The 13,367-nt window shown below is 37.8% G+C and overlaps 1 protein-coding gene across 4 annotated transcripts in view; it reads left to right on the top strand.

Annotated features, from left to right (window-relative positions):
• The window catches only part of fam171a1 (family with sequence similarity 171 member A1), a 192,480-nt gene that overhangs the window by 154,620 nt on the left and 24,493 nt on the right, over nucleotides 1-13,367 (top strand). For all 4 annotated transcript variants that reach the window (XM_069914325.1, XM_069914326.1, XM_069914327.1 and 1 more), the window contains one exon: nucleotides 5,252-5,410. In XM_069914325.1, coding sequence (XP_069770426.1) covers nucleotides 5,252-5,410 — 159 coding nt within the window. The remainder of the gene's footprint in view (nucleotides 1-5,251; nucleotides 5,411-13,367) is intronic.

Genomic DNA, 13,367 nt, shown 5'->3' with positions numbered 1-13,367 from the left:
CATCCTAACACATATTTTCCCAATCCACCTGACTAATCTCACAACTTAAATCATGCTCCCATTTAATCCTAGATGTATCTAAATATTTTTAACTATTGTATCTTGTAATAATGCATACATTTCTGATATAAAAGCTTTATCTGAAAAATAAGAAACCATAAATTCAAATTTAGTTAACTTAGAAATTTTCATTTCTCTTCCAAAATTATCTTTCACTAATGCCCTAATTTGATAATAAACAAACAGAGAATTCTCTAAAATCCCAAATTTCTCTTTAAGCTGATTAAATGATAAAAAATTACCTTCTTCAATACAATCCTGCAATCTTTTTATTCCTTTAATCCAACAATCTTCTAAAACTATTATTCAATGAAAAAGGAATCCATTTATTTTGATGTATTGGGGTTTGAACTGATAAAATACCTTTTGATCCTATTAAATTCTTTTTAGTCCAAATTTCTAATAAATGTTTCAAAATTTGTACATTATATTTCTGTAGAAAGACAGTATTCCATTTAAATACAAACTGATGGGGACAAGGTTCCAATATCGCAGCCAATTCCACCCTAGCCAAACTAGGAGGGTTTGACATATTTAACATACGATTAATAAATCTTAATTGAGCTGCTTCATAATAATTTTTAAAATTAGGTAATTGCAAACCTCCCAAAGCAAACTGCCAGGTCAATTTATGCATCACAACTCTTGCTAATTTTCCTTTCCATAAAAATTCTCGAAATACTTTATTTAAATCTTGAAAAAAAGGATTTCGGAAGAGAACAAGGAAACGATTGAAACAAATATTGAATTAGCAGAAAAATATTCATCTTTATACAATTTTCTCAACCTATTAAAGTTAAAGGTAAATCTTTCCATTTAATCAAATCAGCTTTAATCTTATTAATGGTACATAATTTAAATTATACAATGATTGAAAATTTGCATCAATCATTATCCCTAAGTACTTCGTTTTATCAGTCCATCGAAATTTACTAATTTGTCTAGATTGATCATAATTTCCTTCAGAAATTGATAGTATTTAACTTTTATCCCAATTCACTTTATATCCAGATAATTTACCATATAATTCTAAACAATTTTGCAAATAAATTAAAGATTGATCCAGATTAGTTAAATATATCAAAACATCATCAGCAACTAAATTAATTTTCATCCTGTCCAATCCTTATACCTGTAATATTCTCATTCTGCCTGAGATAACGGTTCAATGACCAACGTAAATAGGGCTGGCAACAAAGGACAACCTTGTCAAGTTGAACACGTTAATTTAAAAAAAGAAGTTTGACCATTTCTCACCACCCTTGCTACAGGATTGTTATATAATGCCTTCACCCAACCAATAAGTAAGGGTCCAAATTTATATTTCTCCAAAACTTTAAATAAAAAATTCCATTCGACCCTATCAAAAGCTTTTTCAGCATCTAATGATACTACCATTGGTAGATTGGGTTGCTGACATGAAGCATTGATCAAAGAATATTAACTGCGTCAAAATCAAAGTACTGCCAAGACTACAATATCTTTTTCTATCACTACTCATTACATTACCTGAAAATTCTTCAAATTATTAAACAATTATATTAGCCAGTTCCTATGGCAGTTCCTAAGGTACCAAGAATTGCACTAGAGAAACTGACATGGGAGGACTCGGACTTCCGGATTATAAAAAATATTACTTAGCTGCACAGGCTAGATTTCACTTCTTGAATTCAGATGGTAGAAAAGACATAATCCCATACGAATACATATGATCTGAATGTGGCAAGAAATTAATGAATGTATAGGAAAAAAAGTAGGGATATCAATAAAAGCACCACTGTGTAAAAATGTTATCACCTATGAACATAGGCAATAGAATATTACGAATGGTATGATAAAAGAATAAGATATATTAAAGACTATAACACAAATATAGAGTGGCCAATGAGACCTTTTATATTTTTTTCCAGCTAAGATCATTCTTAAGAGAAAGATGGGGACCAAAGTTGTCCCCACCTGAAATGAGTGAAATCGAATGAACAGTCTGGATGGGGAATGCACCCAAATTTATACTAAAAATGTATCTTGCTATCCAAAGTGAACATGCAAAACCAGGTTTACAGAGGTCAAGAGAAAGATGGGAGTCAGACTTGGGTGTAGTTATCTCAGAAAGAAGCTGGTCAGATTGATATACAGACAGTATGACATCAATTATAAACGCAAGATATACATGATTTCAGTATAATATGCTTCAATTATATTTTACTCAACAGAAGTTACATAGATTAAAAGCATAAATTTCAGAGATGTGTTTCAGATGTGGAACTGAAAGAGGAACTTTTTTTACATCCCACGTGGTCATGTGTGAAGGTGAGGCTATTTTGGCAAGAAATTGCAGAAAAATTAACCAGGATACCAGGAGTAGCCTTCATGGGTGACCTGGAGTTATAGCTATTAGGTAATTTTATTGAAGATTAGCAACAAATTGACTAAATATCGAATCTCATTTATCAAAATAGCATTGGCTATAGCAAAAAAAAAGTATTGCTATCACTTGGAAGTCTGACTCCCCTCCACTTTTAGCACGATGGACTGTGGAAATGAACAGCTATATAACTATGGGGAAAAAAAATCACATAATTTAAAGAATAAGTATGACATTTTAATAAAGATCTGGACCACATAGGGGCCCAGATACAGTTACAGAAAGGAATATAAATGCTGATGTTACACATACCCAAAAGTGATTACCACAGTTGTATTCTATATATTTAAAAGATATGTAAGCTCTGATACAGATACAGCAATGAGCTCTCTGAACCTTCTCCATTAACAATGGCATGAAGCAAGGCTGCTTTCTCGCACCAACCCTCTTTACTATCTTCTTCAGCATGATGCTGAAACAAGCCATGAAAGACCTCAACAATGAAGACGCTGTTTACATCCGGTACCGCACAGATGGCAGTCTCTTCAATCTGAGGCGCCTGCAAGCTCACACCAAGACACAAGAGCAACTTGTCCGTGAACTACTCTTTGCAGACAATGCCGCTTTAGTTGCCCATTCAGAGCCAGCTCTTCGGCGCTTGACGTCCTGTTATGCGGAAACTGCCAAAATGTTTGGCCTGGAAGTCAGCCTGAAGAAAACTGAGGTCTTCCATCAGCCAGCTCCCCACCATGACTACCAGCCCCCCCACATCTCCATCGGGCACACAAAACTCAAAACGGTCAATCAGTTTACCTATCTCGGCTGCACCATTTCATCGGATGCAAGGATCGACAACGAGATAGACAACAGACTCGCCAAGGCAAATAGCGCCTTTGGAAGACTACACAAAAGAGTCTGGAAAAACAACCACCTGAAGAAACACACAAAGATAAGCGTGTACAGAGCCGTTGTCATACCCACGCTCCTGTTCAGCTCCAAATCATGGGTCCTTTACTGGCATCACCTATGGCTCCTAGAACGCTTCCACCAGCGTTGTCTCCACTCCATCCTCAACATTCATTGGAGCGACTACATCTCCAACATCGAAGTACTCGAGATGCAGAGGCCGACAGCATCGAATCCACACTGCTGAAGATCCAACTGCGCTGGGTAGGTCACGTCTTCAGAATGGAGGACCATCGCCTTCCCAAGATCGTGTTATATGGCGAGCTCTCCACTGGCCACCGAGACAGAGGTGCACCAAAGAAGAGGTACAAGGACTGCCTAAAGAAAGCTCTTGGTTCCTGCCACATTGACCATCGCCAGTGGGCTGATATCGCCTCAAACTGTGCATCTTGGCGCCTCACAGTTCGGCAGGCAGCAACCTCCTTTGAAGAAGACCGCAGAGCCCACCTCACTGTCAAAAGACAAAGGAGGAAAACCCCAACACCCAACCCCAACCAACCAATTTTCCCTTGCAACCGCTGCAACCGTGTCTGCCTGTCCCGCATCGGACTTGTCAGCCACAAACGAGCCTGCAGCTGACGTGGACATTACCCCTCCATAAATCTTCGTCCGCGAAGCCAAGCCAAAGAAAAAGCTCTGATAGTGAGTGTGTGGATTGTACGTATAGAAGGGGAAAGGGAAGGAGGGAGGGATGTTTTTGTGGTTGTTTGTAGGAAAAGTTTAATATATTGTGTTATTGAAGATATTATATATACTTTTGAAAAACATAAAAAATAAAATATTTTTTAAAAAATCCCTAAGGCTTAAAAGGGCAACATTTTTGCAAAGTCTGTCTTTCATGTTGCCTGATGTACTCTATCTCTTATATTGCTCGTCCTCACGTCTAAAGTATGGAAATGTTCCCGTTGGATCTTTCACAAGGAAGTTCTGCAAACTATTATGGCAAAATGATGTAGTGAAACATGGAAGTCTGTAGACACTGTGACTGTAGTTAAAAACACAAATGCTGAAGAAAAAAATTACCTAATAGCATCCATAGGAGGTAATGATATATACACAGAGGAAGGGTTCAGGCCCAAAATATCAATAATGTGTCTTTATCTCATATGAACACTGCAAGAACTGCTGAGTTCCTCCAGCATTTCTGTGTTTGATGGCAAAATGATGTTTCTGAAAATTCTTGGCCAATGAAATGACAACGGTAGGGTCAGGGGTTTTTGGGAAGATCCGACAAAGCACAATTTCTTACTACCTAAAGGATCAAATGTTTAGCAATTAGAACCTAATTGAAACTAAACACTGGGTACATGCAAAAGTTAACTAAAATTAAATGGACATTAGCACAATTGAGCTACACAGTGTGGAACTGGAGACTCAACAGATCATGCAGCAACAGCGGAGGCTATAAGTAGTCGACATTTCGAGCCTGAGCTCTCTTTCTGGTGTGATGAAAATCAGGTAGATGCCCAATTAAGAATGTGGGAGTTGAGGAGGGAGGACCCCGGGCTAGCAAGTGATAGGTGCATAGCAGTAAGAGAGGCTCTCGCAGAACTCCCTTCGAAGAGAGGGAGGAAGTTCTTTTTCCAGCATTTTTGTGTACTCCACAAGACCCCCAACATCTACAGACTTGTTTAATACAAAGGATCTGTGCTGTTTTGTTTTCCCTCAGTAGATTGAACCTGCTGTGAACTGCTGTTACTCATGCCACTGCTAACATTATTTTCTGTAGTTCATTGCAAAATTGAACTGATAAATGGCATAAATTGTTTTTGTATTTCATTATATTTAACCATGTTCAATTCTGACAAAGTATTCTCTTATGATGAATGTTTGAAAAGTCCTGTTTTCTTTACTCTATAGGCACCCTGATTCAGCCCAGAATCCAATTTCAGAGAAGATCTCTCAATTTGCCAAGCAACTTAACCTATCGGAAGCTGATTGCTTTTCTTACGGTAGCTGTCACTCCTTGGGAAGTAGGTGGTTTCCCGTATTTACAAGGAATTGATGTAAATCGAACAGGTACGGTGCACTTTATCTTAAAAATACCCAGAGATTAAAGTGAGGTTTTTTTCCAATTGATTTATAAGATAAAGGTATCACTGGAAAAGCAGCATTTATTTCCTATCCCTAATTACCTTGAAGGTGGTGATGGGCTGTTGTCTTGAACAGTTGTCGTCCTTCTGGTGAAGATGCTCCCACCTGCTGTTGGGTCAGACATTCAAGGATTTAATCTCAGCAATGATGAAGGATGATTGTTTGATACATTTCCAAATCAGGAGGATTTTTGATTTAAAGGTGCTCTCATTGGCATTCTGCCAATGACATTCTTAGTGGTTGAGTTTGTCGATCTAAGATAGGTAGACTGATGTAATTAACTCCAGTGTTATCTTCCCAGACACCATATTTGATCAGATGCTGCCCTAATGTCAAGGACAGTCTCAATGACATTGCCTCTAGAATACTCTCTTTTGTAACCAAGGATACGAAGAGGCCTAGAGCTAATTGGTCCTTATGAAATAGATATTCCTGGGCACTAAGGTGTGCCATTTGATAGCCTATTGACACACCTTCCTTCACTTCACTGGTAATTTGAGAGTGGACTGATTTTGATGCTAATTAATGACATTGAATTTGCTATTGTGTGAGGAAGTCATACCTGGGCAATTGTCCACCTCGTTGAGTAGGTATCAGTGCTACAACTGTATTGGAGCCATTTAGCAGAAGACTTATTTAGTTCTGGAGCTCAATTCGTCAGTACTGCAGCTGAGATTTTGTCTAGTCCTATTGCCTTTGAAGTTACAAATATGCCCAGATATTTCTTGGCATCCCACAAAGTAAATTAAAATGACTGAAGACACATAAGAGTCTGCAGATGCTGGAATCTGGAGCAAAAAACAATTTGCTAGAGGAACTCCATCGGTTGAGCAGCATCAGTGGGAGATAAAGAATTATCAATGTTTTGAGATGCAGCCCTTCATCAAGACAGAGGTAAAACCTTTTTGGGTGAATCTAGAGAACTTTTTAGAACAAGTTCCAGGTACACTATTTCCACTGAATACAGATTTATTCCTGTTGGGAAATATAGAAGGAACAAGACCCAAGTTGAAATTATAAATATATCAAATGAAATTGTTAAAATAGCATTAGCAGTAGCAAGAAAGTATTTTGCAGTCTAGACATGGGAAGATGGAATGCAAAAATTCAAAGCTGTATTGCTTTAGAGAAGTGTAATAGAACTTGTATAGGAGGGAGGGGTTCTCTTGATGTTTTGTATTTGGTATGATTGTTGATAAATATTACAAAATAAAAAGACTGAGAGTGCAGAGGCGGGACAACTAGTATAATAAGCAGAGGTTGTGAGGGGTTGGACAGGACAGTAGGGAATTGATGAACCAGGTAGGGGTGAAGGAAAGAGCAAGAGGCCGTTAATTGGAAGGTACCAGATAAAAGTTGAGAAAGACAAGTAAAAAGGGGTCAGGTGAAGAAAGAAGAGTCATACAGGGTGGAGTCTGAGACAGGTAGAAGATGACGTGAAGTGAAAACATAGGCTATCAATGATGGAATCTGGAGAAGAGGAGTTTATGGAAGCTATTGGGTGAGAATATTGGGGGAGGAGATGACTAAAACTGGCTACTGTGACATTGCATTTGACATTGTTGAGAAGGGATATTATTTTGCTGTTAAACAATGTTGCTTTACATTGTTTGACGGGTTTAATGTATCTTATATTCTGAACTTTAAATAAATGGGAGGGGAGGTAGGGAGGGAGGGAGGAGAGGAGGGGAGAAAATGACACTATATATTTAAGAAGGAAAATGTATGTATCTTGATCAATATTGTTTATAGTGTGAAAAATTTAAAAAAATTAAAAAAAACAATGTTGCTTTCATTCACATTCTAGGGAGAAAGGTATAGCAACGGGCATCTCGTACAGGGTTAGGCTACATCTGTCATTTTTGTAGTGTTGTGTGGAACAGTTTTTGTTTACGTGTCGGGCTCCCACCTCTGTTATATTTTCAATGCATCATGACTGTATTGGTCAGCTTCCTGCACTGATTGAAGTAAGCAACTTTCATTATTTGTACCGCTCATATTAACAGGGTCTAGCTGGCCTTGACTTTTCTAGATCTCTCCATCTCTTTTTTTTAAAAATTTTTTTATTTTTCACACTATAAACCATACTGGCGAAAATACATACAGACATTTTTCTCTTGAATATATAGTGTCATTTTCCCCCCTTTTTCCCCTCTCCCTTCCTCTCCCCCCATCCCATTTATTCAAAGTTCAATCTATAAGATACATTAAACCCGTTAAACAATGTCATCACTTAATAAATATAAAAGTAAAAGGACAAAAATAGATCTCTCCATCTCAAGGACAGGCTCGTGACGAGCATTCATTACAAACATGCTGACTCATACAGTTATCTTAAATAAACTTCAAGTCAAGTCAAATTTATTGTCATCTGATTGCACAAGTACAATCCGACAAAACAGCGTTGTCTGGTGCTTGGTGCAAAACACACATATGGACAGACGATACATAATGTGGCCTAGTATTCATATATACAAATACATAATGCTTTGTGAATATGAGACTTCTCGGATGGTTAGTGAGAGCAGTTCCTTTGGTCGTTCAGCATTCTCACTGACAGTGGAAGGAAGTTATTAATCATCCTGGTGGTGCTAGCTCTGATACTCCTGTATCTCTTCCCTGATGGGAGCAGCTGAAAGATGCTCTCTGCGCAGTGGAAGAGGTCCTCAATAAATTTGTGCACCTTTTTATGAAAACGATCCCGGTAGATCATGTCGATGGAGGAGAGGGAGATTGCAATGATCCTCTCTGCCATTCATGGTCCTGTGGATTGACATCCAAACTATATCTCTGTAGCAACCATTCTTCCCACCCTGCCTCTTTAAGGACTCTTTTCATTTCTCCCAGTTCCTCTGTCTGCACCACAATGGTGTAGATGTTGAGACTTTCCACAGAGGTGTCCCTGAGATAGCATCCTTCCTCCTGAATTGTGGCTTACACTCTAATAGAGTTGAGAAGCACCTTAACTATATCTCATGTCCAGAAACTTTGCTTTCATCCTTATCCTCCTAGATGGAGATCCTCAATCTTCACCTTCCACACCACCGGCCTCCATAGACAACAGATTTTCCTTTGCAGTTTCCCCAGCTCCAGCAAGATTATGCCACCAGACACAACCCTCCACTCCACTGCTGTACAATGTTTTGAATGAATTGACATCCTTAACTTCCTACTGTCCACACTAACACCTCTCCATCTTGCAGCGCCCAGATGTGTCACTTCTCCATTCATCTCTTCTCATCATCAGATGAAGCAGTGAACTTACTGCACTTCTAATCTACCAGTGGTATTGTGCATTCAGAATTCATGGTGTGGTCTCATCTAAATTGGAGAAACGATTTGTTTCTTCAAACACTTTTTGCTGACCACCTGTTTTTGGACTGCAGGAGTGACCCTGAGTTTCCTGGTACCTGACACTATCATTCTGTATCCACTCTGAACTAGCTGCACTGTTCTAATGAGGCCCAGAGCAAGCTTGAAGAACAATACGGCACGGTTGGCGTAGCGGTTAGTACAACACTTTTACAGTGCCAGCGATTGGGACCAGACCGGGGTTCAAATTCCATGCTGTCCACTGTAAGGAGTTTGTACGTTCTCCCCGTGCCTGCATTGGTTTTCTACAGGGGCCCCGGTTTCCTCCCATCATTCAAAACATACCAGGGATGTAGGTTAATGGGGAGTAAATTTGGCAGTACAGACTTGTGGGCTGAAATGGCCTGTTATTCTGCTGTATGTTTAAATTTAACAATTTTTTTTAAAATGCCTCATCTTTTGTTGGGGTTTATCACAACTTTCTAAATTCTGTATCAAATTTTTAACTACAGATAACTTGTTTTTCTCTCTCTGTAACAGAACTGGCCATTTCTGCAGTGAATTATTAATCTGTGAAATTTTCATTTTCATTCCCTATGAGCAGAGTTTAACATGTGTACTAAACTTTTTTTAAATATTTCTTTAATTATGTTTCCACTCTCTAAAGACCTCCATAGTTAGAGAATCTGTATAAGCACAGCAATCTTTGCCTTGCCCTATAGGGTGGGAGGGTTAATGCAACGCTGGTACAGTGCCAGTGATCGGGAACAGGGTTCAAATCCCGCACTGTCTGGATGTTCTCCCCATGTCTTCATGGGTTTTCCCCGGGAGCTCCAGTTTTCTCCCACCCTCAATTGGGCGTAATTGAGTGACATGGGCTCGTGGGCTGAAAGGGCCTGTTTTACTGTGCTGAATGTCTAAATTTTTTTAAAATTAATCTTATCACTGATATTCCCTTTGTCCCATCTGTTTTTTCACTCACCTTCTCTGTAAATATAACTTTTTTTCTCTCTCTCTTTCTTGTTCTGTAATTAGATGATCAAAGTATGGTTTAAAGTCAATCTAATTGTGTTTGGAGGAAGGGCAGACCATTAGACTTATTTCTCTCAATCCTTCAGGGTAAGAGGAAGTTTGTATGATACCGAGATAATATATTTCTTATTCATTTGTGGTGTTTAAATCAAGTTAAATTTTTTGTCATCTGATTGTACAACTACAACCCAACAGAATATTCTCTGGTCCTCAGTGCAAACACGCAGACACACAACCAGATGTCACACACAGAGACAGACAATACATAATGCAGCCTATTCATAGATGCAAATAAGTATATATTATCTTGTGGATATGAGCGTCTCAGATGGTGAATGTGAGCAGTTCCTTTGGTCGTTCAGCGTTCTCACTACCTGTGGGAAGAAGCTGTTTCTCAGCCTGGTGGTGCTGGCTTTGATATTCCTGTATCTCTTCCCCAATGGGAGTAGTTGAAAGATGCTGTGTGCTGGGTGGAAGAGGTCCTCAATGATTTTGCGCTGCCTCTTCACACAAAGATCACGTCAATTAGGGGTGCGGGGGAGGGAGACTCAGTTAAATAACTGAATGTAATATTTCCAGCTGCCTTGGTGAGATTTGAACCATTGACCATTTGTTCAGTCCTCAAGCTTGCTATTCCAGCAGTCATACCTTTATTCTTATTTATGTTGCTTTCTTTTTGTTTGGTCAGGAAATCACTGCCACACATAGTGCTTTCGGATGTAATGCCCTTTATTCAGGGTGCCTGTGTCAATGCATCTGCAAAGAATCTGAACAGCTGTGAAGCAAGATTTTAATATTATATCCCACACCCATAATTAAATATCAATTTTAATATATCATAGGATTATGCCACATAATAACAATGTTTTGCTGAAGAAGCATGCAATGTATAATTATGTAGTTTCATCTTTCTTTGTACTGGGACTACTATTAAGATCCAAAGGTTTTTATTTAGACTTTTCTCCAAAATGTTAATGAACAAAATCTATTCTATGTATTCATACTATTGTGCAATTTGTTATTCTGTAAATTCTAGAGAATTATTGGTTAGATTTCAGGGTCATTAGCAAATCTGTTATCATGGAGGGGGTTAGGTTTACATTGAAATGTTTTGGGAGAAGTTGCACATTCTGATCTAGTTGCTGTGGTGTTTCTTTTGACTGCAGCTTTGTCTTTGAGTTACCAGTGCAATCTAACTGAGATAGCCTGTAATTATAAACAAATTAACAAGTACTCCAGATCATTTCAATTTATTGAAAACATTTCCTTTGTTTCGTTGGATGTGGGGAAATACTGTCCGACTGTGAGTAAAAGCATTGCAGTGGGACTTCAGAAAACAATTCTGCATTGCCATTGGTTAGATGCAATTTAAAAAAAAGTCATTCTACTGATTTATTTCAGAGATAAAAATCTTCATGGCTCAACTTTATTAGGAAGTACCATAATTTTACTGCAGTATTTGTCATTTCAAACTGTAAATTAACTGAAATTTCTCCAGAGAATCTGGAACAGGCAGGCTAGTTTGCCTTTCATGGGGTCTCATATTGGTGGAGCAAAATACTGTGGAAGTTGAAAACTGATTCAAAAACAAAGATGTTGAAATGCTCACTAGATCAACATCCGTGTAGTTAACATTTTGGACCTATATTTTCTGATTGAGAACTAACTATTCATGCCAGTCACTAGATAGCCTGCAGGAGTCTCTGTGCGCAGATTTGTTTTAAACATTAGATTTTCTTCACGTACTCTGTAAAAGTAAAAACAGTGCCACTTCTTTTCCAATCATTCACACCATGCAAACTGATGTAGTTCTAAACATGTCTGCATTCCTGGAAATGACAGAATTTGCATGTGATTACACAACAGATTTTGGACACATTCAGCTTCCAGAAACATTCATATCTACACTAAAAGTCACAGGATAAATGAATAAATGCACACACAACCAATTTCTTCTGTCTCCATTGACCAGTTTTAAATGCCATAAAGTAGGAATGAAGGAATGAAATATACATGCTAGTTCACACAATTTTGTCTGTGTTAATTCAATGAAATCTTGTTGAGAGTAAAGATATGTTATTTTATTTGTCAATAAATTTTAAATTGAATTATGATGTTGTAACAGTTTTGAATGTTGATTGTTCCAGTAAAATGTTATTTCCTTCAGTAATAGGTCCTGATATTTTTCATCTGATGAGAATTAAGTGATTTCATCAGTCTAATTTTGCATATATGCCATATACATGACATTCTACTGCTCTTGTGACTGAAGTTCTAGCTTAAGTAGAAGAACATTTCCGAAAACACACTTCTGAAAATTAATATCCACCTTTTTAAGACATGGATTTGGTCTAAACACCAGTTAAATGATATCCAATCAAGGCCACTCTTATTCGGTAGTTTAGCTCTGCATCCTACAATCTCATCATATTTTTCAACAGTGCTCTTTCCTGAAATCAAATAACGTTGTGTCTTAAGCTCAGTGAACTGTTTCCCTCAAATAGCTTTATTTTATAACAGGGTGACATGATTCACATCCTGGTTAACACAACACTATGAAAGCACTAGTGACCTGGATTTAAATCTGGCACTCTCTGTAGGGAGTTTGTACATTCCCCCGTGACCACATGGGATTCCTCCGGGTGCTCTGGTTTCTTTTTTGTTTTAAAATATTTTTTTGATTTTATACATTTAAAAATAACCAATCCAGTATATAGTTTCTATCGAATGCAAAATGTAAGTAAGAACTCACACGAATCAACACATTTCGTCACATCCATAATAGCAAAAGTAAATATATACAAAGAAAAAACAAAAATCAAATGTTGATCAAAACCTCATCCCCCAAACAACATTGCATGGCAGAAAGAGATAACAATAAACTTCATTCCTAAAGGTGAATGAAAAAAGCCAACAAAACTCAGATTTTAAAATATATCTAAAGATTATGATAATATTTTAAAAATGGTCCCCACAACGTTTGAGTATCAAATATTTTCTAAACTTAAACAAAACATCATATCTCTCAGCCACTGAGCATGAGTAGGTGGGGCAGCATCCCTCCACCCCCAGTAGTACAGCACGTCTAGCCAAAAGAGAAGTACAACATTTATTTGGTTGTCAATAAAACCTCATCATCTTCCGTTGAACAGAAAAACACTACCAAAGGGTTCGGTTCTAACTTTATATCCAAGATTAAAGATAAGGATTGGAAAACCTCCTTCCAGTACTCCTCAGGACAAGGACAGGGCCGAAACATATAAATTAAGGAGGCCTCATCCCTCTTGCATTTATCACAACACAAGTTTACCTCTGGATAAATACGAGATAATTTGGCTTTAGAAATATGGGCCCTGTGTACAACCTTAAATTGTCATAAACAATGGTGGGCACCCTGTTATAAAATAAAGCTATTTGAGGGAAACAGTTCACTCATCTTAAGACACAATGTTATTTGATTTCAGGAAAGAGCACTGTTGAAAAATATGATGAGATTGTAGGATGCAGAGCTAAACTACAGGGTATTGATATTGACTAA

This window comes from Narcine bancroftii, chromosome 1, assembly GCF_036971445.1.
Source record: "Narcine bancroftii isolate sNarBan1 chromosome 1, sNarBan1.hap1, whole genome shotgun sequence".
In the NCBI taxonomy this organism is placed as follows: domain Eukaryota; kingdom Metazoa; phylum Chordata; class Chondrichthyes; order Torpediniformes; family Narcinidae; genus Narcine; species Narcine bancroftii.
The sequence above is the reverse complement of the archived record's forward strand: the minus strand, read 5'-3'. Positions and strand labels throughout refer to the sequence as shown.